This window comes from Corapipo altera, unplaced genomic scaffold (assembly GCF_003945725.1).
Source record: "Corapipo altera isolate COAL_440 unplaced genomic scaffold, ASM394572v1 23b, whole genome shotgun sequence".
Lineage (NCBI taxonomy): Eukaryota > Metazoa > Chordata > Aves > Passeriformes > Pipridae > Corapipo > Corapipo altera.
Window position 1 is genome coordinate 16448800 of NW_020884885.1, and position 27041 is coordinate 16475840.

Genomic DNA, 27041 nt, shown 5'->3' on the forward strand with positions numbered 1-27041 from the left:
CGGAGCGGCCTGAGGAGCCCGCGGGGAGAGCGGGCGGCGGCTGTGGGGTTTCGGCGTGTCGCGTCCCTGGGCGGCCGTGATCCAGCGCCACCATGCCTGCGGTGTCGAAGGGCGATGGCATGCGAGGCCTGGCGGTCTTCATCTCCGATATCCGCAATTGTGAGTGGCGCCGGGGCCGGGGCCTGGGCTGGGCTGGGCCAGACTGGGCCGGGCGTCGCCGTCGGCTGTTGCCCCGTGGGGCCGGGGCTTCACCCCTCGATCTCCAGCCCGGAGCTTCCCCCTGGTCCCCGCAGCGGGCAGCTCGGAGCGCTCCTGCCTCACGAAATGGCGACGCGCTCGGGGGGGCGGCGCGGCGGGGAGGGGGGGTAGCGTAAGGCGTTTGGCCGTGGGTTTGTGGGGTTTTGGGTGGGTGGGTTGCAGTGCTTCCCTGCGTCCCTGAGCACCCCGGACACCCCCCTTCGCCCTCGGGTGTCGCCGTGGCCGCCCCGGCGCAGGGGGTGCCGGTGGTCGGTGCCGCCCTTGTTCGTGATGCCGGAGCGGTGCCGGGGCGCGGTGGGTGTGTGGCGGGGCAGGGAGAGGCGTCCCTGGGCTCCTTCCAGATCCCTGAGCGGCTTTCGGCTCATCACGTCACTGATGGAAAACAGGCCTTCGTAGGCGCCTGAGAACAGGGCCTTCAGTGCGTTGTGCCTAGGCTTGGCTTAAATTGGCTTTAAGATTCTGCTTTGACGGAAGATCAGCGCTTGGGATCAGTGTAATTAAACATGGGATGGAGAGGAGTGCGGTTGTGTTCCCCTGAGGGAAGCGGGAGGAGCGTGTCCGTGAGTGTGTGGTGCAGAGATGAGGAGCACAAATCTGCTGCTGCTTGGTGTGGGGGGCAAGGTGTATGTCTGAGAGCACAGCCCAGTGCTCAGCCTTCCTTTCTGTCCGAGAATTGCATGTGATGGTTTAATATTAATCGGAGTTAGAGATTTAAGTGTATGATGTGGCAGGAATTGCCTGGGGAAGGGCTAAGGTCGCTGTGGTTGGTGTGATGAAACAGCTCTATTTTGTCCACCTGTGTGTCTCTGTAGATCACTTGAGGCTATTTTAAAAGCAATGACAATAAGATCCCGTCTCTAACAGATGAAAATGGATTTAGAGAATTTTTTAATGTGAATTATAATGATCTAAGTGGTCTTGTATTGGCATAACCATAGTAGCTTGGAAAACTCTTCGTATTGATGATTTCTAATACAAAAAAAAGCTGAGGAAAAATTATACTGGTAAAATGAGACCATTTAAATGCAGAGCTTCCTTAAACTAAAGTCAGGTGCTTTGGACTTCTAGCCATGTAAATCTGGATTCTGTATGCAAAATTCAAGGTCGATAATTTCCCTCATAGCAGAAACTGTCTCAGTAGTTGGCTTTTTTTCAGAATGGAGTTGCAGGTCCTTAGGTTTCTTTAGACTTCACTCTTGTGTGTGTAGAAGGTGGCTTATAAGATGTATATCTGTTCAAGGTGACGTGAATGCTCTTGTGCTTTGTCTGGTTGGCCTGGCTGTTTACTGAAAATTTCCCAGTGTCCTGGTGTTCAGTGCAATGTGTAACATAGTTTCACTTGGTGTCATAGCGTCTTGGACTTGCTGTTGTATGTACCTGCTATTTTGTAATCATTGTTTTCATTCATTTAGCTAGAAGTAGCATGACTTTATCCTTCAGCGTTTTGTGTCTTGCAGTGGGTTAACGCATTTGTGCACTCTTGTTTTCAGTGGAGTTCAGTAGAGATAAATACCAGAGAAGCATTCAAGCTCCTGGGTTTGTGACCTGTGTTTGGAAATGTGGAATAACAAAATTTAAGGTTGTAGGATATAACGGATTACTGATTTCCCCACAGGTTTGCTAGTGCATAGGCAGTGTGAGAACAGTGCTGAAAGTACTTCTCTGTCCAGAAGGGACAACAAACCTCTCATGCTCTCAGTATCTGCAGGAGCAGATGTAACGTACTTGTGAAACAGATATAATGTTAACACTATCACTATTTAAACAAATACTGGTATTCTCAAATGTTTTTTTACTGTCCAGACAGCTATTTGGGAGAATTGTAATTGTAATTACTTGTGTATCTTTCTCATCTTCATAATGAAGAAAGTAACTACACTTTCCAAATAGCTGCAGAAGAGCTCACAGTTCCCACTAGTAGGTGATCTTTGAAACTTCCTAATAGTTGTCTAATGGCAACACTGACTAAGATTCACAAAAATACTTGAGTATTCTCTAGAGACTGTGTTTTGCAGGCACTGGTGTTGGCTAAAGCTCCCTCTTTCCCTCTTCAGTAAGGAGCTAGATGTTGTCAAGAACAAAAAGTAACTGCCCTTTAGGTGAATGGAATCTTTTAACTTGTAAAGCAAAGAAAATGTTCCTTTTCTGACGTGGGAGGGAAGCTAGACACCAAGTCAGCTCTTGACCTCTGTTTCTAGCCTTAAAATTGGACTAAATATCTGACAGTTGCAGTGATGTGCAAAATTCCTGCTGGTATTCTTAATTTCAGTCTGAATTTTGGCTTTTTCATGTATCTTTGTAATACTGCTGTAAGGCCTGACACTTTGAGTTTGCCAGTAGCCCTTCCAGATTATGAATAATGGTGAAACATGGTGTGGTTTGTTTTGTTTTTTTTTTCTGAAAGATTTTGCACAGATAAGGATTCTACATTCTAGATGTAGCTGAAAAATGAAAATGCAGTTGTTGTGTGCTGGCTGTGCCCAGGTGGATGCACAGCATGTGATTTCAAGTTAATAGAGTAACCTAAACTTTGGGGGTTACTTATATAGATTTTGACTGCCTACCTTTGGAAATGCCTGATCTTCTTACATTGTTTTATTTCTTGGGCATTTGTACCTACAATGTCTGCAGCACTAAATAATACATGATTCTCTTACAGGTTTATTATATTACTGATTCAGGAGTGATGCTGGTCTTGCCTATCTGTTTATGCCAGTCTGCTACAGGCTTCAAATAAGTCTTACTTGATAGCAGTTTACCACTGTATTTGATTGTGAATGAACAGCTTGCACTACAAGTCTGTCTTTAATAGTTAAAAGGTTGGTTATCACTTCTGTGTTGATTATACATATTTTTGGCACTTGGCTTATCTGTTAAACTTCCTGATATCTGTCCTAAATGCTTCTGTGCCACATGTGACTTGTTAAAGCAGACTTTTTTAAGAGTATGCTGATTTCTCAAATGTCTCTGAAGCTTTTAATTAGAAAAAGTTGGTATACTACTTGTAGCAGCAACTGTAAAATATTTTAAGGGGAAAAAAGTCTTCTTAGCCCTTTGACCATGCTCTAGTCTCTGTGAAACTGTTGTATTGTCTTTTTTCAAAATGAAATGGCTTTTATTCATATAAATATCAAATGAATTTTCAAAATCTGATAATATAAGAAAATTAATTATTCTGCAGTTCCTGATCATTCTCCAGAATTTTATTTCAGGGCAACTTCTTGTTCTAGGCTCTGCATTTTGCATATAGAGGTCCTATTGCAGATGGCAGATAAAATAACCCTTTAGGTGTCTGTCAGTTTGCCAGTAGATGTATGGGCTTTTCTAGAAACTTGCTCATTTGGATTGTTTTATAACATATATGAATTACTACAGTAAATAGCTTCGTAGCTTATCTTTTATAGACACCAGAGAAGAGGCAAGAAAACTACAGATGGAAAGCCAGACTGAAGTCCTTGGTTATAATAGCCCAGTTAATTAGTGCTTAGTTAATGTGACCCACTGAGAAAATAATTAGATGTGGCTATGCTGTACAAAGGATTGTGGTGATGGTGGAGCTGGAAAGCTCTGAATCCTGTGATTTGGTGAAGTGCTATCCAAACTCAGGAGTTCAGGTCAGGAAGAGTCCTTGTCAACTGCATGGATTAAGTGCCTCATGAACTAAAACCTAACAAGGTCTGCATGTGTTACACGCATATAGACTCCTGCAAGAAATGTTTATTCTTAAATAGTATGTTAAATCTTTTTTTCTTGCATATTCCTGCAGTACTGCTGAAATTATTTGGCTTATGCAAGATGGTGCTGTATGAACTCCCCAGCTGTCTTAGCTGACAGATGCATCATCAGGAATCTGTTGTCATTTTTTTTGACTGCAGCTTTATGCTTATCTCACAGTGAAGACTCTTAAGTCATTTGTCACTCAACTTATTCTGCTACAACAACAGTGCTACTTACTATTTCCCCTGAAAACTGGGAAAGCTTGCTTTTGTCCTTTCATTTGCAGGCAGTAATGCAGAAATAGTTTCTATAACAATATTGAGTGTACTACTGGTAACCACCTGCTCCATGGTAAAATTGGGAAGTCCTGTACTCTTGGGTTGATGAAATGTGTCTACACAGAGGCAAAAGCAGCTTTTGTCACAGGCTTGGAGGACAAGATAGCTCTTAATTTCCCTCACTACTTTAAATAACTTTCTTGCCTAAAAGTCAGACAGAGGGAGGAAGGATTCCTTTAGTTTGTACTCCGAATGTTTCTGTATATGTTCTCTTCCAAGATGCTGTTTCTTTCTCCTCAGGCTATATTTTTCCTTAAATAAAACCCAACAAATGTATTAAACAAAGGTCTGTCTTCTCTCATAGAACTTAATGCATTGATTCTTCTTTGTACTGGGCAAGGATAGTGTCCAGAGGCTGAGCCTCCCAAAATGTAGCTTTGCTTGACTGAACTGGGACTGCTGCATCAGGTTACATATAAGCAAGTGGGGATTGAAAAAGGCTGGTTCATTAAATTCCTCATATGCTGATCACCTGTTTGAATGAATGGTAGTTATGGACTGCACTACAGGTGTGTGTGGGAGGAGCATGTACATGGATTAAATGACTACATGGGTATGTATAGAGCTATTTGTTCTCTGTAAGAACAGCCTGACAGTGAAACAAACTCTACACAGGGGGAGTTGAGCACATACAACTTGGTTTAGTTATCTGTCAGTAATTATTTTATGTCAGTAATACAGCTTTTAGTGTGTAGGCAAAGTTCCTGTAAGGTGTAGGTTTTTATTTGCATTGGATATAGTTTTAAAGTAGGACTTTAGTTACTTCTGCAGACAGTCAATGACTTTACTTGTATTCTTAGATTACTTATCTCACTGAAAGAATTTGAAGGCAAGGCATCTTGCTTGCTCTCCTCTTTCTCTTGCAGGGCTGTGGAATCTCATCTAATATGGGTGGTTTCTGGCCTGAAAAAACAATCCTAAGTGCTGCTTAGAGCTATAATAAGCACTAAGTCTTGCATCACTTGCTACTATTTGCAGGAGAGTGATTTAAGGAAAACACAATTAGCCTGAGATTAGTCTGAGGAGGATGTCTAAAACAAAACTAGTGTTCTGCCCATGGCTTCTCTGTCTTGGCTTTCTTCTGGTCATTTCATGGAACTCTGACTGAGTGGGCTGGTTGGGTGGTTAGTTTTTTTTGGTTTGTTTGTTTGCGGGTTTTTTGGTTTATTTTGGTTTTTTGTTTGTTTGGGGTTTTTTTACACTTGAGTTTGTGCATGTTTGACTAAAGGGAGAGTAGTCAAACAAGATAGTTAATGGATGAGAGGTAGTGAAGAGCTAGAATTTTTCATGTCCATTAGATACACTGAAAAATATGGTATCTGCTTAATTTGAAGTCCTTTGCATAAAGGCTGCACATCAGGACTGATAAGAGGAAATTAAGGACTACTGCAGAGACTATTACATATCTGCATCAATTAATGAGGTAAAAAAGGATTTTTAAGGCTGATGAAACAGTAGTTTAGAAGTGATAGCTAAACTAGGAGCCTTTGGATAAACTTCAAACTGTTCCTCTATATGAGCATGAACTTAAGTGGAAGAGAATCCACAGTGACCTGTAATAACTCAGTGCAAATACTGCCTTGCCCTGTTGAAGGGAGTGTGACTGTACAGTGTGAAAAGACTGATCAAGGAAATGACTACGTAGGTGCTGCTCAGTCAAGGAAGGAGGAAGAACTGCTTTATAGAGAAGCCTAACCCTGCACCTACTGTTTGCACATCTTCTTGGCTCAAAGCTTTTACTGATAGTCAATGTCCTTTTGTCAACTAAACTGCTAAATAGATGTTCTGTGTGTCATAAAGTCATTCAGATATGAACTTCTAGTAAACTTTCAATTCTTTTGGGGAAAGATCTGGTCTTAATTTAGACCCTATTACCTATTTACTCCTCAAACTCTGGTAACATTTTTCTTAACTTGTGGTGCCTCGTTAGATGCTCGCCATGGCTGGTTTTTTACCTAAAATAATTTAACTTATATTAAATCACTGCAATTTAATACATCTGTATTTGGAAGCTACTTTCGTGCTCTTATTTCCCTTCTCTTATGAGGACAAGGAGGTAATGGATTAGTGGATTACAGTAAAGCCTGTGACTCCCTGCTGTTTCATGAGAAGTGTTGGTACAGGGGTAAATCTCCAGCAGCACACTGGACAAAGAAATCAGTTCTGTGGATAGTAGAATATTAGAAAATGCACTGTGCAGAATATTGGAAAATGCACTTTACAGAGTTCCTAAATATGATCAGTAGATCACTGATCTCTGTCTTTGGATGTCTAATCACAGCAGGATGTCCAAAGACACGACTGTCTTCAACTGCCTTTGTGCCATTCATGATCTTCAACATGGCAGACAGGCACTTCTTTCTCCTGATCAAACAGATCTTATGAAAGGACAGCACTCATGTTTTCATTCATATTAACAGGGTGTTAATATGTCATTAAGCAAAAAGCTTCTTGTTCTGCAGCCTTGAGCAGGTCAATTTGTGAAGAAAAGTGAAGCCCTAGTAACATTTTGTCAAGGTACAATATTTTATAGTAGCCCCTTTGGGTTAGTTGTGCGATGAGTTTGTAAACAATAGCACCAGCGTACTCAGGTGGAGCTGGACCTTGCATCTCTCTTGTAGTACTGCAGATAATTTAACCAGATGAAGGAATTTGTGCAGACAGATGCTCATAATGTGAGGGCAGGCATACAGCAAACACACCACTCTGATGTATTGCTATGCAACCTGCTTGCCTTCCTTTTGGCCCTCTTCCTGCTGTGCTAAAGAGCCAGCTGAGAGGCTGGGAGAGCCAGACAATGGATTTGGTGTTTTTACTTCATGAAGATCATAATCTGCATAGCAAATGGCTAATCTGTGCTCTAGAGCTATAACATGAGTATCTGTCCCACTGGCAGGTAAAAGTAGTGGTTTAATTTATTGATATGAGATAAAAGTACTTTGAAAGCTCTTTCACAAAGGCAAGAATGGAGGCACTGATTACTTTTACATGAATATTTTCCTATACAAGTATTTCTACTATTTTTACTGTAGAGACTCCAGTGTTTGTTTTGATTTTGCCTCTTTCTTCCAGTTTCTTTCTCTGTTCTCCGACAGCAGGGTTCAAGAATGCAGTGTAGTCAGCATCATGCTTGCAGGCTGTTTTAGCAGTAGGAAAAGCAAGTGGATAATCTGGTTGCTTTGTGCCAACTGAAGTGTGTTTGGATGGTGAATGTGGTGAACTTCCTTTATACCTGGTCATGTCTTCTGCCAGCGTTATCACTTCTAGCAAAGCTGATATGACTTACCCTTTGGATAAACCACTCTTGCCTTCTGATGTTTGGCTCCCCAACTGACCTGCAGTAATACAAGGTAGTAGCAGGAATGTGTATGCCAGGAGGAGAGCAGCACTTAGGAACAGCCTGTAGTTGTCTCTTAAGAAGTATAGCCTTGAATCAAACTGGTTCTGATACTGTATCAGCATTTTGCTGAAGAGAAGCTGGTAGCAGTTTGTTGGTGCTGTCTCTCCCATAGAACTGGCCAATCAACTTGGATACTCTTAGTGTAGAGGCTAATGAAAACAGAACAAAAGAAAAATTCTTATGTTTGGAAAATAATGACTTGCAGCTCTCAAGGAAGGTGTCGTAACAACATCTTTGAAACTGGGAATTTATCTTTTGTGTAAGAACTGTGTTCTTGCCAAGGAGATGTTCTTAGCCACTAAGAAGTTGAGAGAATTTCCTGCTCTTAACCATGGCAGTATTTGTATTACTCTCTCCTAAACAGAACAGTAGACTTGTCCTCTCTGCAAGCCCTGTTTAATAATTGAATGTGAACAGAGTCGTGTTAAATTAGTGGTGGTGCTGCAGATAGTCACTGACACTACTACTGTCCTTCAGAAAGTGTGACAGAATTGTGACAGGCTTTTTCTTGTGCTAATAGAGCCTCCCACCCAACATGCTTTATAGTTGTTCATGCCAATGATGGCACATCTATAATCATGGATTGTCAGATGGCCACAGGGCAGGTGAGGCTAAGAGGTAACATGGTGCAGCAGTTCTGACCTGTACATACATTCAAAACAAATGAATTATTGGGTGGGCTCAGTTACACTGGTGGCTGATTGTAAGCAGATTGGAGCCAGATGAGTACTGGGAACATTAAACTTTTGTGAAGTGATTTTTTCTGTTGCTTTAACTGTGGTCAGTATGCCCATGTCTCAAAACTTTACCTGCAGAAATCTACTCTGCTTGGTGTTTGTATAGGTGCTGAAAGAAAAAGTGCTTCTCTATTCCTTTGGGAAATAAATGTGTAGACTTTGGCAGAAATATATCAGACTCTAAGTGGATTGTGTGAAAGTTAAGAACTTGTAGCAGTTCTGGGCAGCACAGATGTGCTCTGTACCTGAAACACGGCTTAGGCAGCCTGCAGTCAGTGTAGCAACAAGCTAATCCTGATGGAGCAGGTTACTAAGGGAGCCACAAGCAGCCTACTAATTCTCACCTTGAAGCACTTGCTTAATCTTGCAGCCCTACTGCCAAGTTAGTCTTAAAGTATGTCAGATGTTCTTTTCAAAGGAATGGACTCAACAAACTGCTTTGCTGTAACTTGTTTTCTCCTTCTTTAGATTGTAATGTGAAAGCTCTGAACCGAGGTATGGAGCTGTTATTTATGCAGTACTGAAATGCTGACTGTAGCCTGGATTACCAGGAGATGCAAGAATAGTAATTGGTTCTCTGATGAGCTGGATGACTTTTCATGTTCCCTACTCTATCTTTGTTAAACAAGATGGTAATTAAAGATAATAGTGCTCTGCAGACTAAATTTACCTTGCCTAGTGAACGCAGCAGGCAGCATGGTGGAGTCTGAAGCCTGACAAACTGCCAAGTATGAAGTAATCACTCCTAAGCACCTTGGACAATGTTTTGCCTGGGTATCTGTGAGCTCGGGTGCTCATCTTGGGAAAGACTCACAGCACTCCTGTACTAGGGCTATAAAGCTGTAAACAGTGTCTGTCTTTTCGGCACAGTAGCAAGCCAAAACTTATTGGCTTTCATTCACTGCTTTTAATAACTTGTTATGGATATTTAATCATAGTCTCGTTAAGCTGGTAGAAGTCCGAATAAGTGAAAGTTAAAAGGAAGTGGCCTGAACTCATATGGAACATAATCTTCTTGTGCTCTGCCTTAAATTCCGTCCTACCCATCAGTCTGTATACACGACATGACCTTTATTAAAGCCTCTCCAAGTTAAATGGCGTGACTGCAGAACATTTTGTTGGTGTACAGCTCTGAGAATTTCATGAAAGTGAGGGCTGTGTAACAGCCTGGAAGTGTGGTGGAGCAATTGCCTTTGCAAGCTCTAAAATGTAAATCTCTAGTCCTGCAGCACAGCACTCCTTCAGCTGTCATCACTAGTAGCCCATCTTCCTTTTTCACTGTCCTTAAGGCTACTTAAGTGTTTCTAGTGATGATAAAAATGAAATATGCGTGTAGAAATTGTTCAGTGAGTGTTACCATGGCTGAGTAATGTGATGAAAACTTCTCAATTAATTAAACATATTTCCTTTAACTGTGCCCTCCCTTGCCCAAGCAGTCAGACAGAAGATCTAGCTAAAAATTGGTCCTTTGTTTATGATACTCTTATTTTCTTTTTTCCTGTACAACTGAAGCTACCTGCTACTGTGAGATTTTGGGTTGCTTTGTCATCCTCTAATGTAAGCAGTCAATCAAGTTGGAGTAAGGTTACCCTTCAATATAACCGCTGCAGTTAAGGATATTTGGTTTGAAATACTTCAACCTGGTTTTAACTCATAAGTTATCCTAAGCATTGTTATGTGATTGTCCTCAGTGACATTTAATGCTTGGTGTGCTGGTGCTGTTCTCTAAAACTTCACTTTCAGGCATGTATAGATTGTAATCAATAATAAGGCGACAACTTAATTGTTCATTGTGATTTCCAATACGTGGAGTTAAACTTTTATCACCAGCTAGTTGCTATGCTATTTATGATTGGTCAAGGTCTGAATGAGATCATATGTTGCCTTCAAAATAAAACAACCTGAAGGAATTATTTGAAACAGGCTTTTGTTCATATGCTAAGCAAGTATTTAAATTTGGAGAATAAACCTTCAGATGTGAATTTGCTGCTTAATGTGGATGTTCCTGTCATCTCACTGCTACAGCATGGGGGTGGGATTTTCATGTTTGTGTTGCTGAGGCTGCAGACTATTTCTGCCAAAGGTGCTGACTTCACAAATTCCTGAAGTATTTTAGTCAGGCTTTGCTTAATGCTCTGTTGCTGCTTAGGACAAAAAGAACCCAGGTTCTAGCAGTAACTGGTAATCTGTGAACATAGTAGGTAGATAATGCTGCTTGAAAGGTTTGCTGAGAGGTTTTGGTGATTAAAAAAAAAAAAGATGGCCTTGATTTCATCTTGGGATAAGAAAAGCTGATTGATCTATATTTTTGTTCCCCTTTCCTCCATTTTTAACATCTGTGATCATTGCCACACTTGTTGAGGTTAGAGAAACAATTGCTGATAATTCAAAGTAAATATTGCTATTCACTTTTGTTACAAACATAAACTAAAGATATAGAGCAAGGCCCTAGATTCCAATCCTACTCAGGTTAGCAATATCTGAGACTGAGGTCTATATTCTCTGCCCTGTTTATCTAAATGAAGTACAAAATCTCTAAACTCAGTGGTAATGTCTTAATGAGCTCTTCCCTTGGTAGAAGAGAAAATAAATTATTAGCTTTCAAAATTAAAATTTTCAGCAGGAGCAGATGAATGGCTGAAAATAAAGGAAGTGTTTTCAAGTCTTAAGAAATAGGTTATAAAACTGGAGGATTGTTTATTTACATAAACAGTTGCACCCTTTTGGTATGTTAATGTGGCTCCCTGTTCTCAGAGTGTGGACCCTGGAGCAAAGGACTTGTTTCAGTCTGGTAATGGACTCCTAATGCTGGCAAGTGCCTTAGAAGCCAACACTTAAGTATCTGCTGTGTGCACAGTACAAATAATCTAATCCAGTTAAGACAAATCTAAAATCTATAATAGAAGACACTTCAGGTCTTAGATTGTATGAGCTGCTGCTCATTTGTACAATAGTGTTGCTGTTTTAAACCTTGCACTTCAGTCTTTTGAGCAGTGCCCCTTATAAAACACTGTTGTAGAAAAATTCAATTCTAAGCAAATATGTAGGGTCTGTAGCTATTTTGTTAAAATGACTAGGCAAACTAATAGTTGCTTCTATTTTGGGTCTAACATGTCTGTATTCCTGTGGCCATGATTACAGGCATGTTAATATAAACCAGTTCTCTCCATCTTATGCCAGAGTTGATTTTGGAAGTGCTGTTTTTTTTTTTTTAATCTAAATCAATATATTACAAAATCTGGATTTGTTTGTACTTGGCAAGGGATTCCCTTATACTTTAAATATTTTTACTATTAACCTATCCTAAGGCACTTGTTTCCTTGAGTTACTTAATCACCTTTCATCAGACCTGCTGTCAGATCATCTCTAGAAGATTAACAGTCATAGAGTGACACAGGAGTTGTTTCTGTGGAAGCAAGGGATGAGATTGGAGGTGCTTCAGATGCTGGTTGTGATCCACTCTTCAGGCCTTGTCACATGACCTGCTTGCACTGACACGGCTGTAACTGTGATCAGAGTGGGGGGGGGAAAGTGTGGTGTGAACACAGGGCACGTGATCCCCACTGCTCATAATGTTGGACCTTAGGGCTGGGAAGTGTTTATTCATAACCTTGTAGCCAAATACATATGATGAAGAGGGAAGGAAGCTGTCATTTTCTGCAGCTAGTTGATGTTTTTAGAACACCTGAAACTCCTTGAAACTTTTGGAAAATGGACAAAGTTTTAGACTTCTTGAAAGTTTGAGTAGGTACAGGTCTGAATTTACACCAGTACTAAATGGCCAATTCTGCAAATGCTGAAGTGCACTTCATTTGCTTCCTTCAAGCAACTGAGTATAATGCCTGAGTTGGCTCTTTTACCCTTCCATGCTCACTCATGTAGGATATAATGGACCCAGACCTCTGTAGAATCTCAGTCACTACAAGCTTAAATGCTAAAGAGTAATAAGCTGCTTTGGTTTTGACAGTGCAAATATTACTTGAATAAGTTTGAATTATCAAAATTTAAGTTGCAGCTGTTTCTCTGAATATCTAACTTGAATTGGCACTAGAAATCCCAATACCTATTCTTGGAATCAAAAGTTGATATGAAATACTGATGGTCCTGAGAAGTGTAAGCTTGTAAAGTAGATTTTAAATAATTCTGTTTTTCAAATTACTTTCATGAGGTATATAGAAAGTCTGAGCTTATGTGTGTATCCTGGCTGTGTGAGGTGTCTTTTGAGTCTGGGCTACTTGTGAGTTTACTGCTTTTCCTCTTCAGTCTATTAAGAATGTTTTTAAAGCTGTTGAACTGAATGACAATTCAATAGTGAAACAGTAAATTGGCTTGTCCTTAAGGTGAGGAATAACACAAGCTGCTTGTCTGTAAGATTCTGCTTAGAAGACTATTTCCTTCAGAGCTCTGTCAGCTTAGTAATTACATTGAATGTAAAATTTGTTTTTTTCTTGGTAGTTTCGGGAATAGAAAAACTGAAGTGTTTGTGGAAGTCAGTAGCAGAGGCATCTCAAGTTATATGCAAGTGATACCGTCTGAAGTCTGCAAAGCTTCTTGAAACAGGGGGATTCTCAGAGCTTCTCAAATTCCTGTATAAAGTGATGCTTAAGTTACCTTTGTTTGCCTTTAGTTCCAGTACTGGAAAGAGAGAGTAATATGATGTTTGTATGTTCACACAGCATGGCTGGGTGAAAAGAAGCTTAGGGTGGCAGAGGGCTGTCCAAAGCACTGTGTCCTGATATGTGTTCTTTTCATTTCAGGCAAAAGTAAAGAAGCAGAGATAAAGAGGATAAATAAGGAACTAGCAAACATTCGGTCAAAATTTAAAGGTAAGTGACTTGATCATACTAAACTATACATATTTCCATATGACATTCTTTTAGGAGGTTTTGTTTTTACATGCTTGGACTTCTTTTGTCAACTGCTGACTCAAGCAAAATGCTAGAGCAGTGTGTTAGAATAACTGTTGAAAATATTCTCTTAACTACAGAACATTGTGACAGACCTGTGATTCTTGGCCATAACAAAAGCAAACTCCTTCCTATATCAAAGAATTGGGCTAATCTTCACAAACTATTTCTAATACTTTGCCTCCCAACTGTGTGACTACGCAGTCTGTTGGCTTCCAGAAGGCTGTGAGGATGTGAATAATTTAAGAGATGTGCATGGATGTGATTATTTCCAGTAAAACAGAATCTGTTTAAACTTCTCTTCCTTCCTCTGTCTTCTGCCCCGATCCCTTTATGGAAGTAGTGGGTTAGGCTGTCTTTTGGCAGAATTAAGATTAAAATGTGTAGTTGATGAAGCTATACATCTTGACAACAAGCATCAGCAGTACAAATGACTCATATGAAAGAAAGGATATGCAGTAACTAATTCCAAAAGGCAGCAATTCATTTTTAAATGGTACAAGGTAAAACTCGTCTCTTAGCTGTATTCAAGTTGCGTATGTGGTTTCAAATTTTAAAGATTCTGAGGGGTAGTTGGGATGCTTTTAAGTGGAGTTCCAGCAGTAGTGGCTGTGGCAAGTTCTGTTTAAATAGATAGGAGGCTATGTGTGCAGTTAGATAAGGCAGGGCAGCATGGAGGTCATATATGTGGCTTTAGAGTTTGCTGTGTTTGTATTAAACTCATTTACCTTAGGTAGCTATCCTGACTTAGACTAGCATATCTATTTGGAATACTCAGTGCATTAACAACTTTCCTGAGCTCCATGTGATCTGTTGCTACCTTTTAAGTGGTATGTCACTTAAAGACATATGAAAAGCTGTAAAAACACAAGTGTCAACAACAGCTTAGAAGGGGAAAGTTAACCACAGTGCAAGGCATTCAAGAAAGGTTAAGAAGTTCTTCTGAATTAGAAGCCATAACATGCTTCTGTGCTAACATTTTTCTCTTAGAAATTTCAGCATACTTTATGCAGATTGGTGACTTCAGTCATAGGGTAACTAATGAAATTGCAACAGCTATTTTTCTAGATTAAATAAGAAAAGGAGCTTTCATTTAGCTACCTCTTTCTGATGTCATGTTGTTTTTTAATTTCTTTTCATTGCAAAACTTTCATATAACACTGATGTTTTGCCAGAAGTAGCAGGCTTTGCACTGTCTGTTGTACAGACTTACTCTTCATTACCCATTCCAAGTCTAAAACTTTTTTGTCCATTTTCCAGTCACAGTGACCACCTGTGTCTGTTTTCCAGTGACCAGTAGATACTGCCTTCATGTGCCGAGTATGCCTGCACACTGAGCAGTTAGGATGTAGTTCAAGGTTCTACTAGGAACCTGCATAGAAGAGTAACAGCTGGGTTTTTTTAATTCCAGCTGTATGATCAAAGTGGCTCCTCTTATTGCCTAGTAAATTTAAGCATAAAGGTGCAACTTTTAAATAAAACAGTTTAATCTCCAGGCAAAATCTATATTAGACAAATTAAAGATATGATTTAAAGATATTTTTCAGATAAAGAGGCTGAGTTTAATTAAAAATTGTTTAGGAATTTCTGTATCATAAGAATTTAATCAAAGTTTCATGTTACTTTATCTTTCAACCAATTTCATTAAGTTGATTAATCTGGAAGATACTGCACAAAGACTGCTTGTTTTCTCTTGGTCTTTGTTTTTAAAACCACTTGCTGTCAGATAGCAAGAGTATTAGTTATGAGCTGTTGCTGAAATTCATTTCAACACCTAAATTCTTTACTTAGCTGTTCAAACAGGAGAGGTTTTTTTATAAAGATATATTAACAGTTACTCCACCTATGCCCTTGCATCATCAGGAACACCTAGAGGTGAATGCCTAGCTGGAAGCCTTGCTGCAGTCACACTAACACAGAAATCTAGTTCTTTCAGCAACTTAACTGTAGGCTATACTACTTTTTCTATCTTGATTTGATTAATAGTCAAGCTTTAGTTTGTTTGTAAAACCTAACCAAATTCTCACTAATGGAACTGGAAGTTTTCATCAGGATAAGTCTTCAGTTAGCAGCAAAGGTCTGAAAATTTCAAAAAGCATAAAAAAAGAAAGTTATTGAAGCTCCTTTTGTTGCCTGCTGTATGTTCAAGTGTGCTTAAAGCATGAACATCTGTCAGACCTGCTCTCTTCACTGCTAGAGTTAAATCTGCTGGTGTAAAGCAATGCAACGGAATTGCAGACAAATTTGTAGTGGTTAAGGCTGTCTAATTACTGTTTTTAGTGTTTGACTGTGGTCAAATCTATTAAATAATCCACTTTAGGTAGCAGCAGTTGGATCTCACTTGCTGACCAACTTCTCATGTTTTCAGCTGATGTGAAAAGCTTTATTCTTCAAGATGAAATAGGGAAGCTAAATTGAAACCTTTAATCCATGTGAAAGCTAAGTATTCTAGAAAAAATGATGGTTTACACATTTTGAGTAACACAAGTGAAAGTGCCTTTGGGTCCATCTGCACCCTCTAACTTTTGTGAACGTACAAATGGGAAAAAAATGAAGCTGTGAATTGTTTGGGTACCACAGCAGTCAATGCAGCCTTTACAGTTAATGCTAATTATATTTATGCCTTGCAAGTGCACTTACTGGTAAAGTGCAGTAAATCCTGCATGGGGATTACACAATGAACACTGACACACAGTTCAGTGTTTTGTCAAGGCCAGTTATCCTGAGTCTTGCCCTGTGAAGAGTCTATGAATGTATATTCAGAAGGCTGCTAATGTCACCTCTGGTGGATGGCTGCCTTACCCATGGTAGAACTAGTCTCCACTGTTCTTTTCTGTGAATGTCTTTATAAATGCAGCAGTATGAGCCACTGTATTTCTAGCTTTAAGAAAGCTTGGCAGGATGAAACTATAAGTGAAATGAATTCTGTCAGAATAACAAGTTTTGCAAGGTATTTTGTGACTTAAGTACAAAAATAGTTAAAAGTACATGACAGAGAATTCTTCTCTGCTAACTCATGAAGCAAGGGAGAAATGATCAGTCTCTGGCTGTGCAGAACCTCTGATCAAGCAATGATCAGAGAATGGAGGTGCTTTAACCTGCATACCTGGTGCAACTTTAACCTGCATACCTGGTGTAGCATCCTTTAAGAATTATTTAAATAGTTTTGAAAAAGTATCAGTATAAGCTCATTCAGTAGCTTGAGTGAAAGATGACTAAACCTTCACATAGCTGATCTTCATTATGGTTACTTTATTACTAAATCTCTGTGGATTTTGGGTGGAAAATCTTACTTAAGACAGTAACTCGATGTAGCCTGAACAAAACCATAAATGTCACAATTTGGAAGAAGCTGAGTTTAGACAACTTGTTATGTAACTGCCTTAAAAGTGTGAAAGCTGATAGCTGTGTATCTCTCTGCTGCAGAAGTCCCACATGGACCTGTGGTTGTTCCTTGTGAAAGGGCTATATAAAAATAAAGAGATCTTCATATGCATTTTATTATTGGTTTAACCCAGTTTCTTTTAATGTAGCTCTGACTTTAAAAAATGTTTTTAAACAGTTTGGATTAAGAGAAATGTGTGATTGTGAACTTAAGGTGGAGTCCCCTGTCAAACAGTTATGGTGAGTGCTGGTGTCCTGGGTTACTGGCCCTGCCTGGCCAAAGATGCAGCTGTTGGACTGAGGACATTGCTGTAACCAGGGAAGGGTCCGAGTAAGAAGCAAGGCCTCCTGACATAGATAAGTTTCTTTCTTGACAGCATAAGGGACTGGTATATCTCTGGATCTCTGCATGCTTCAGCACACTCTGTTGTAGTATCTGGACCCACATCCCATTTAACTTGCAAGATATATTCTTATACTATTACAGAAAAGGCTGAGTATTTCTACTTTTGTTCTATTGTGCAAGTAGCTGTCAAGCCTGTTACCTGCCTTATATTTGGGTAACCTGCTATTTAAAATACCCTTGTATTTAACAGGCTGGGATAAGGCTATGCATCTCTGGAAAAGCAATACTTTTCTTGAATTGATGGAACATATACCATGGCTTTGGATTCTAATCTAGCTTCTGTGCACCAGGCTCAGCAGGAATTTAGAATCTCTGTACTTCAGGTGACTTTGTCTCTTGTTGATGCATGAGGAAACCCCATTGCTGAGGTCAGTGTGTCCTTGACAGTTGCTTTAAATGCTTCTGCATTAACTGAGATAAGAATGTAATGGAGAGAAACGACACCAGTGTGATAAAGCAGAAGTTGTAGAAGTTAGATGTGAAGTGGAGAAATGCTATTCCTCTTGTTTTACGTATTCAGACTGTAAGCTGATTTTGCTCCCATGTTTGAGCCAAACTGGAATTCTGACTGTCAGAGCAGTAGTTGCTTTGTGAGTGAAAAAATAACCAGTTTATTAAATTGTATCACTTTGATCTCTCAGACTAGAATTTGTGTGTTTATGAAACAGCCCACAACTCTATAGGGTGTTTCTGCAGGCAAAGGAGCTTTGTTGTCTGCTTGATTTAGACTTTTTTCCTTATCTGGCATTAGAATTTAATTTTGTTCTGATTGCTGTTTGTTTTACAACAGTCGCTGCTAGATTTCAGACGTGCTGTTGTGTCTTCATTTTGGCTCATTCAAAAGTGCTCAGATGTCCATTGTTAATCTCTGGCTTTTGGTTGTTTTGGTTGGGGGTTTTTTGTTACTTCAGCTGACTTGTTTTTCCATATTCAAGCAAGTCTTCTCTGTTGTCCCAAAATATGTGGTAACTCTTTGGAGGAAGTCAAGATAAGTCTCTAAGTACCTGTTTTAAACAGAAGCAGTGTAACAGTAAATTGCTTTCCTGACGGGCTGTGAAAGCGTAGTCTGTGTATTTAAGATGGGTCTGGTTAATCACAGTCTTCTGATCATCTAAGAGATGTATGAAGGCAATCAGACAGTAAAATAATAGAGTGTCTTCACTGACAAACTGAATTGTTGAAAGTAAAATCAGGCTTCAAATATGACCTGAGTTATAAGGCTGCTCTAGTACTACTCTGTTCTAGTGGCAGTAGTAGTATATGGTAATTAGGTAGTCGTTTATTAATTTGTATGGGTTGTCTGCCACAAATACTCAGTGTTTGATGTAGAGGGCTTGGACTGTCACTCTTACAGAAGTACAGATCTTGTCTCAAAGTGTAGCTGTTCATAAAAAGTAAATTCACTTAGCCTCTAAGCTAGGGGTGGCCTTCTGATACAGTATATCCTTGGATTGCTGCCAGCTGCCTGACCAGGGGTCGGTGTCAGCCTGGGAAGGAAGCACACCGAATGCAAAGAAACAGTGTTGTCCATTCTGTTTTGCACAGGCCATTACTGTGGTTTTAAAAGCTACATTTTTAAGGTAGCAATCAGCTATCTGAAAGCTAGTGAGATTTGACTTGTCAGGCTTCCTTATCTCCTAACCCCCAGCAAACATCCCAACTGCTTTCTTGACCCCTCTGGCTGGTAGCAGATTTAGTAACTGTGCCCCAGACTGGTTTTTATCTATACTGAGTTAGATTTAAAAGCAGATGCTGATTTTTAATTTGTGGTCCAAATAATACTCATAAGGCTTTTGTGCCTTTTTTCCTCCTTTTTAGAGGCCCGTGTGAAAGATTTGTATGAACCATGAAAACCAAAAGTTGTGTGACAGTGCTAGGGAGGTGATGCACAGAAATGTGGAAGTAGTAATTATTTCTTAATAGTACTATTTGTTGATCAACTGTTAATAATTTCTTTCTTAAAAAAATGACCAATAAACTTTTCAGGGAAAGCAAGTAGTCTTTGAAATGCCCACTGTGCTGAAAACCTGCTGACATGTGTTGTGAATGCTTCCTGTTTCTGCTGACTTGATTTGCAGTACTTGCAAATGTTCCTGAAAGCGTTTGAAAATGAGCTGAGTTAAAAGAAATGATTGTGTATTGCAATAGAGATAACAGAACATGTGACATTTCCTTCTGCTCTTGTTCGGATGTTTGCTTGAGGCTGGGGGAAACTGTACTATTTTAGCACATACTTAAGCAATGAGACTGGTTATTAATGTTTAAAATAGAACCTTTATAACTCTATGGAAATGATACACAGGAGGGAGAGGAATAGTTAAAATTTCAATAAAAATCTGAATCACAGACTTCTTCAAAACACAGTTGGAGTTAGACAATTACTGTGAGATCTTTGACTGCACCGCTCTTTTTTCAAATTGCTCAGATAATTAAATAATAAAATCTTAAAAGAGACTGTTCTGTTATTGCAGGGAACTAATAACACTTTGAAGAACTCTAGTAATTATTTGGCTTAGTTCATAAGCTTGCATGTTATTGAGAACTGTCACACTGCCTTCAGTGCTGTATACAAGGACAGAAGATTTTGAAGCAGTCAGTGTACTATTTTTTCTGTTATCTGAATTGTTGTTTCAGGTACTGACTTTACAGTATTGTTCTTTGATACCCCATGGTGGAGAAGGAAACTGCTTTCTAGTCAAGTGGTGCTTGAGTTTTGAGTTTAATTGCCTGGCATAGCTTCCATCAAAAATTCTTCAAATATCCCAAGATCCAAAGACCTTCCTAATCTGAGCTCTTAAAATACTGTTGTCTTGGAATGATATAATACTTTAAATAACTGTGTCCTAAACCTAAAAGGAATTTCCAAACCATGACAAATAGTTTGTTGTGAAAGTTGATGTGGTTTGTCCTTTCATCTGCTGATGTTCTTCATTAAACAGTTGGGTTCCAGTATTCTGTATGCCTGCTTCTCTTCTGGTCTCACAAAGTCAACACCAGAGTAATTTGAGAAGATAAAGAGATTGAGTTTTATACTTGTGACATCTGTATGTTGCTGGTGCATTGTACACTAATGGGCAGCTGTAGTTCAACCTCTCAGCCTGCTGGGAACTTGGTCTTGGAGACTGGTTGGGGTGTTTTCACTTCTGGTAAAGTTCCTGTAAAAGTTACTTTCTGTTGCCTATCTCAGAGAAGCAACTAATGATATTAATGCCTTCCAATACCATAGTAAGTCCTCAGTTATGTAGACTTGGCCACTCTCATCATGATTTGGTATGTTTTTTGTTGCTGAGTTATATAAAACCCTAAGCAGCTGAAAAAAAATGTTAGAAAACTGTCACTACTTTTTCCTATGGGGTTTTGTTTGGTTTTTTTTCCTTGCTTCTCCTAAGGAAAGGTATCTTTGATCTGCATCTCCCTATCATGATGGGATAGGAAGAACTTCTGCTCTTGAGTGCCATTTGGGAAAATAGGATAGCAGGAAGTATTTGTTATAAATACAGAATACTTTATTCCTTTGCTGCTTAAGCCATAGTTTGAAGGCCACAGCAGGTAGGCAGACATTGTTGAATATCTGCTCTTTCCTCTGGCCATATTGCTTCCAAAAAAGGAAAAAAAACCCTTCTACCCTGGATGTTTCACTCTGCTTCTTCCAATAGTAATTCCGATGTCTAGTAAGGCAAAATGCCTTACATGGGTTTGCTGAGTCAGCAGGAAAATAGCCTTATGGCAGCAAACTGTGAATGCCACTTGAAGAAAACATGTCTTTGAGCATCTTTCTGCAGAGCTGGCTGTGGTCAGAGGATCTTGACAGGATCCAATGTAGCAGGATTTCACTGTTATGGGTATCTTCAGTAATGCTGCTGCCTGTATCTAAGTAAAATGTGACATATATTGGCTTCCATAGTACAGACCTGAAGACAACTTCTCTTTGCACAGCATAAAAATAGCTTTAAGGTGAAGCTTTTTGTTGGCAACTGATACACTGTCTGTGCCAGTTAAAAAAAAAAAATCACTGAATGTAGTATGAAATCTGTGGGAACTGTAGATTCATGTTGCATGAGAAATTTAGCATCCCTCTGTATCAGTGGATGAGTAGGAAGAAGGAAAAACTTCTGTACTATTAAGATTATTATATATTTAACTGCCTATTACATAAATCTGAAGTTTTAGAAAAAGATCCTGACAGAGCTTTTATTTGCAAAGATGATGAGTAAGGGATATCTTATGGAAGCTTTATTGTATGCAGTGCTGTTCTGGCTGAACTTGCCCATTGCTAAGGAATACACATTGATGTGACAGACCAGTTATTCTGGGCCCAGAATGCTGAGGCTAAGGAGCTTATACAGCCTTTTAGGCAGCAGCATCTATCAAAAGTTTGCTACCCTGACTCAGCTCTAGCATTCAGGCTTTACTAATTTACTGGGTATTCTTTTATCTCCTGATTTGAGGTAGGGAGAGAATGTAATGCAGACAGTGTATGTTCCTGTGCAGTTCTTTCCTTCTGGAAAAGCAGTGATCTGCCTGACTAACTGTGAGCTCTACTGCTCCATGTCACTTTTACAAGCTTCTAAAATACAGCAGTTCTGCAATGTAAGGCCAAACCTCTTTAGGGTGCATTCTTCTTCTAAAACTGAAACACCTGGAAATACTTGCAATCTACAAACACTTTAAAGTTCTCATGGTTATTTCATTTCTTTGAGATTTACATCTGTCACTCTGTCTTTCTAAAACAACTTGCTGGGGGTTTTTTGTTGCTGCTGAATTCTCTACAGTGGTGCACTTGAGAACATGCATCAAGACCTGTTACTGCAATAAAGGTTTGATAATTGGTTTAAGAAGAGAACATGTGTCTGAAAGGCATAGCTGTTCTTAAGAGAAACAGCAAAATCTCACCTGAGCAAACATATATGCACTGCCTCTAATAAGATCATACTTTAAGGATGCTGCAGGATAATTCAGGGACCAGCTGATAGCATTATTTAATGACCATTCTTTAGGATATAGATAATGAATGGTAAATGTAATTAACAAAAGAATCTTCAGGTTTTTGGCTACCTGTGTTCTGTGACTGGGAATAATTTTTTTAAAACCCACAAGTTGTTTGATTGTCTGATATCTGATGATGATGATTTGTAGTAACTTGAATCTGTTTAGCACAAAATTATATAAAGACTTATAGTCCTTTAGATTGAAGATAAAGAAATGTATTTAGCATTTTGTTCACTGTAGGGTGAATAACAGCTGAAATAAATTTTAAATTTGTGAAATTCAAGTACTGCAGTAGCTGAACCCTCAATTTGTCCCTCTTCTGTGGGGCAATACATATGGAATTAAATACCAATGTTAATTACTAGGTGCAAATGTAAGTCTTGTTGCTGTAAGATAGGATGAGGTTCCTCACTTCCACTGAGGAGGGGGTAGAACCAAGTATAGGCATAACATAGGCTTAATTGTTGTTTATTTCCTTACTTTTCAGGTGACAAGGCTCTGGATGGTTACAGCAAGAAAAAATATGTCTGCAAACTGCTTTTCATCTTTCTTCTGGGCCATGACATTGACTTTGGTCACATGGAGGCTGTAAACCTGCTCAGTTCCAATAGATATACAGAGAAACAGATTGTGAGTAACTTGGGCTCTATGAAAGATAAGCTGGTCTGTCTAATATCCTGCCTCAGCTCTAGAGTCTGTAGAGGACTTTGCTTCATTCCTCCTGCACTGGCTTAAAACCTTATTTTGGCTCTGGCAGTGATTCTGAAATCTAAACACTTTTGCGCCCAGGGAGCCCTGAACTAATTGCAAAAGCTAAAATGTGTGCTCTGCATAAAATTATTACTCTTGTTAAGAAACTGCCTTGACTCTTGCATTAAAAGGTAAATAAACTTTTAATTTTCAGAATATTTCTTTCTGTCTTCCTAGGTAAGGTTGTGTTTATCAGATGTGTGTAACATTCTAGTGTCTGAATAATAAACTGAATTCTTGATTTGCCCCCATTCATCTAAAATGATGTTTTGAGTGTAAGCTGAAATAGACTAATGAAACATTTAAAACCAGATAAATTAGGGTAACGCTAAACTTAAATTTTTGTTTACTTAATCTTTCTAACCTTTGCTCTATCTAAATTTTTGTTTCTGCCCATACAGTATTGGAGGAGAACTGTATGTCTCGAAGAATGACCTGTGTCATTAACAGAAAGCAGAATTTAAGTCAACTAAAATAAATTTTCGTTTTGCTTTTTTCTGACTCCCAGGGATATCTCTTCATCTCTGTCCTAGTGAACTCCAACAGTGAGCTGATCCGTTTAATAAACAATGCAATCAAGAATGACCTGGCCAGCCGAAACCCCACCTTCATGGGGCTTGCTCTGCATTGTATTGCTAACGTGGGCAGCAGGGAGATGGCAGAAGCATTTGCTGGAGAAATTCCAAAAATACTTGTGGCTGGGTGAGTATGAGATGCTTCTCTCAAGTACAAGACCAATAAACCTTTTCAGCAACTCAGTTGCATTGCAGCAGCTTAATCTAACATGCTTAGAGCTATACAGCCCTGGGCTTACAGCAGAGTGAGAGTTCCCAGTGGCTGCAGGTACTTTGACTTAACTGAGTATGGAGTTGCTTGTAGGTGTGTAGAAATACATGGAAATTAAGACTGTCGGTATCTTGAATAGGCTTTTGCAGCTTTGTTGTGATCTGGTTTTTGTTCTGTATAAATGTGTGGTAATAAACACCCCTGAAATGTGTGTTTTAGTTTCGTTGCCTCTCCTGATGAAAGAAAGAAATAAGTGAACCTGAATAGATGTTTATACTACAATTTTTTTTATAAACTGAAGCTCTTATTTAAATGTACTGACTTCATAAGGAACACATTATTGGTTTGTGGGCTTTCTTGCTTCCTCTGCTAGCCATGTAAACAGCAATTTGTGTAACTAGCTAGAGGTTTCTAAACAGACCTGGCAAACGTCTGAAACTGTAGTTAAGTAAATGTGAAGTCAAACTTGTGATTCTAGGGCTAATGTATTTATTGAAACTTAAAAGTGTAAACAGTGCATTTAGACTCTTATGGATATGAAATATTTTAGAATATGCATAGATCTTGTTTTATAACAAACTTAATGTCTTAAATTAATATAAAAGGTGACATGTAGCATAAGAACTGTATTAATACTCTAAATGTCAAGCACTGCCCTTGCCAGATGCTATTCTCCATGTAGCACAGTGGAGACAACACTGCAGGGATGAGTCATGGGTTTTAATAAGATAACCTTAAAAAGTTCCAAAAATTTCACTTAAGGTCACCAACTGCAGACAGAGCACGGCACCTTCAGTTCAGACTTATTTGAACTTAGACTTGTAGCTCTGTTTATGTTCTTCAAGATCTCATTCCTTCTGCATTTCCAAGATAATATATATTAAATACATATGTGTACATGTCCTGTCTAAGTGACCTGTGCAGAACGAGCGTTTTCAGTTACATTTGCAGCTTCAGTGTAGCTCTCTTGGCTTGAGTATAAATTGGAAGCAGGGGAGGAATAGGTTTGTGGGTTTGTTTTGTTTTGTGGTTTTTAACTCAGGTACAATTTGATCTCATGGAAAAGTGATGAATTTATGAAGAATATAGGTGGGCTGAATTTTTGGGGATGTGGAGGTTTCTAAACATTTAATCAGGATTGCACACTGTAAACCGGGCTCTTAAAACTTTTAGTGGTAATGCTCTGTACATTTTACAGCTGTTGTTTGTGCTGCACACAAAATGCTTAATTGTCTACTTTGTGACAGGGAGTTCACTGAACTAGAATATTAGCATGCTGCTCTTAAAATAGTCTGTTTCTGTGCCAGCAGCAGAGATGGCGAGGTGAGTAGATTTGTGGTTTGCATGCTTGCTGGTAGCAGACTTGGATGCTAGATATAGGTACTGAAGCTGTGGAGTAGTTAATTATTTGAATCTGATATACAGGACCTATTTGTATCTTCTATACAGGAGATCCAGCTTTGGTAGCATTCATAACACAGTGTACCTTAACTGTTTGACTTGGGTCAGTCTGGAAGAAGTTTTTTCTGGTGATTAGATGAGATAAACTTTCAATTCTGATCAAAAGATGTGAAATATCACTTGAAGTTGTAACAAATAATTGTAGAGGCTACTAGACACTTGTAATGGTTGAAAACTTGACCAGTTAAATTTACTGGATTAAATTAAGAACAAATACTTGAACATAGGAAGAATTTAGTGAACTTCTGTTTCAGCTTCTGTTGAAAAGATGTGACCTGGGCAGGGATGCTGAGTCAGTTTGAAGATTGGCATAATGCTGTCCAGCAGGTAGTGCTGTGACTGAACCACTGTATTTTAAATCCATATTTGTCTTGCAGAGACACTATGGATAGTGTGAAGCAAAGTGCTGCTTTATGCTTGCTGCGTTTGTATAGAACTTCTCCTGACCTTGTTCCCATGGGAGACTGGACATCCAGGGTGGTGCATCTCCTCAATGACCAGCACTTGGTAAATCAGCTTCATTGTGCTTCTCAGGCCTAGTGTGTATGAATTGTGAGAATTATGTAACATCTGCTGTTAAATGCACCATTTATTTCTTCTTGACCCTTTCAAGCAAGTGGGTTGCTGTTTTCTTCAGGCTTTGGGAAGAAAATGGAGGGAGTTTTTGTCCTTTTTTAGTTGCTGTGTATATTCATTTTTAACAAACCTTTGTTTGCCTTTTTCTTGGAATAGAAGAATGGTATGCACAAGTTCTTCTTTTGCTCTGGCTATAAATAAATTATTCTTGTCATACCAAGTCATACTGTATAGGTGTAATACTAATTTTCCTAGGCCTTTTAAGATTAGACTTGCACTAAAGATGGAAGACTTGATTTGTCTGTGCTTGGACTTCTTGTCCTGTGGTGTTCATGTTGTCATTCTCACCTTGTTGGTTCAAAAGACCCATTGTTCTAGATAAAAGACACTGAGTTTTTTTCCCCAGTCTAGTTACTTTATGGAAGTAAGGCTAATAAGACCCATACTTCAACAGTAATGAGAGTTTTAGTCTTCAGTAATATAAAATGTTTGTGTTATACAAAGTCCTCTGTTATGTTGGGTTGTGAGAATTTTTTCCTGGATGAATCTGCAGCATCTTACTTCTGCTCACACTTCTCTTGTAAAACAAGACAATTTGTGTCCAGGCTTTATTTTAATACAGCTCTCTTATTTTAGATGTACTATCCAAATATGAGACAAAACTAACACAAAAATAGCATAAAATGCTCTGCAAGCGTGGCAGTATCATGTTGGATTCTGCAGGTGTGGAATTAGTGTAGCTGCTAGCCAAATAAAAGGCTTTTCAATGCAGGGCTTTGTCAGGGGGATAAACTTAGTTTTGTTGATTCTTAAAAAGCAGTTGAAATGAAAAGTGTTAATGGTAGCACCTTAAACTGATACAAAATTTAATTGTGTTGCTTCGCTGGTGTGTTTTTTTTCTAGGGTGTGGTAACTGCAGCTACAAGCCTGATCACCACTTTGGCACAGAAGAACCCAGAAGAGTTTAAGACTTCAGTCTCCTTGGCAGTGTCTAGATTAAGCAGAGTGAGTCCTATGATAACCTTGATAATTCTTCACTGTTGATTAATTTACTCAGCTTTCTAAATCACGTTAGCTGACTGTTGAGCTTTGTAGAGTCAGATTAGTTTAGTGTAGCGTTAAATGTGAAGATGATTCAGTGTCACTTCATGTAGCTGGTTCACCTAACGTCTTTTAACACTTCTTGCTTACCTGGACAGAAAGCTGTCTTGGCTTGCCCAAACTTTGTTGGTGTAACCCCTGCTATGCTCCAAGTCTATGTAGCAAAAAGGTGTCTTTCTGTCTCTCTCAGTGACTTGTGTTTGAAAGGATCCTCATGATGCAGTTAAGCTT

At 39.1% G+C, this 27041-nt stretch overlaps 1 protein-coding gene across 4 annotated transcripts in view; it reads left to right on the plus strand.

The window, feature by feature from the left end:
- Window positions 1-6: 6 nt before the first annotated feature.
- AP2A2 (adaptor related protein complex 2 subunit alpha 2) overlaps window positions 7-27041 on the plus strand; it is a 48612-nt gene continuing 21577 nt past the window's right edge. For all 4 annotated transcript variants that reach the window (XM_027641965.1, XM_027641967.1, XM_027641966.1 and 1 more), the window contains exons 1-6: window positions 7-159; window positions 13208-13276; window positions 22624-22766; window positions 23395-23588; window positions 25511-25640; window positions 26613-26714. In XM_027641965.1, the coding sequence (XP_027497766.1) occupies window positions 93-159; window positions 13208-13276; window positions 22624-22766; window positions 23395-23588; window positions 25511-25640; window positions 26613-26714 (705 nt within the window). In that variant the 5' untranslated portion in view covers window positions 7-92. The remainder of the gene's footprint in view (window positions 160-13207; window positions 13277-22623; window positions 22767-23394; window positions 23589-25510; window positions 25641-26612; window positions 26715-27041) is intronic.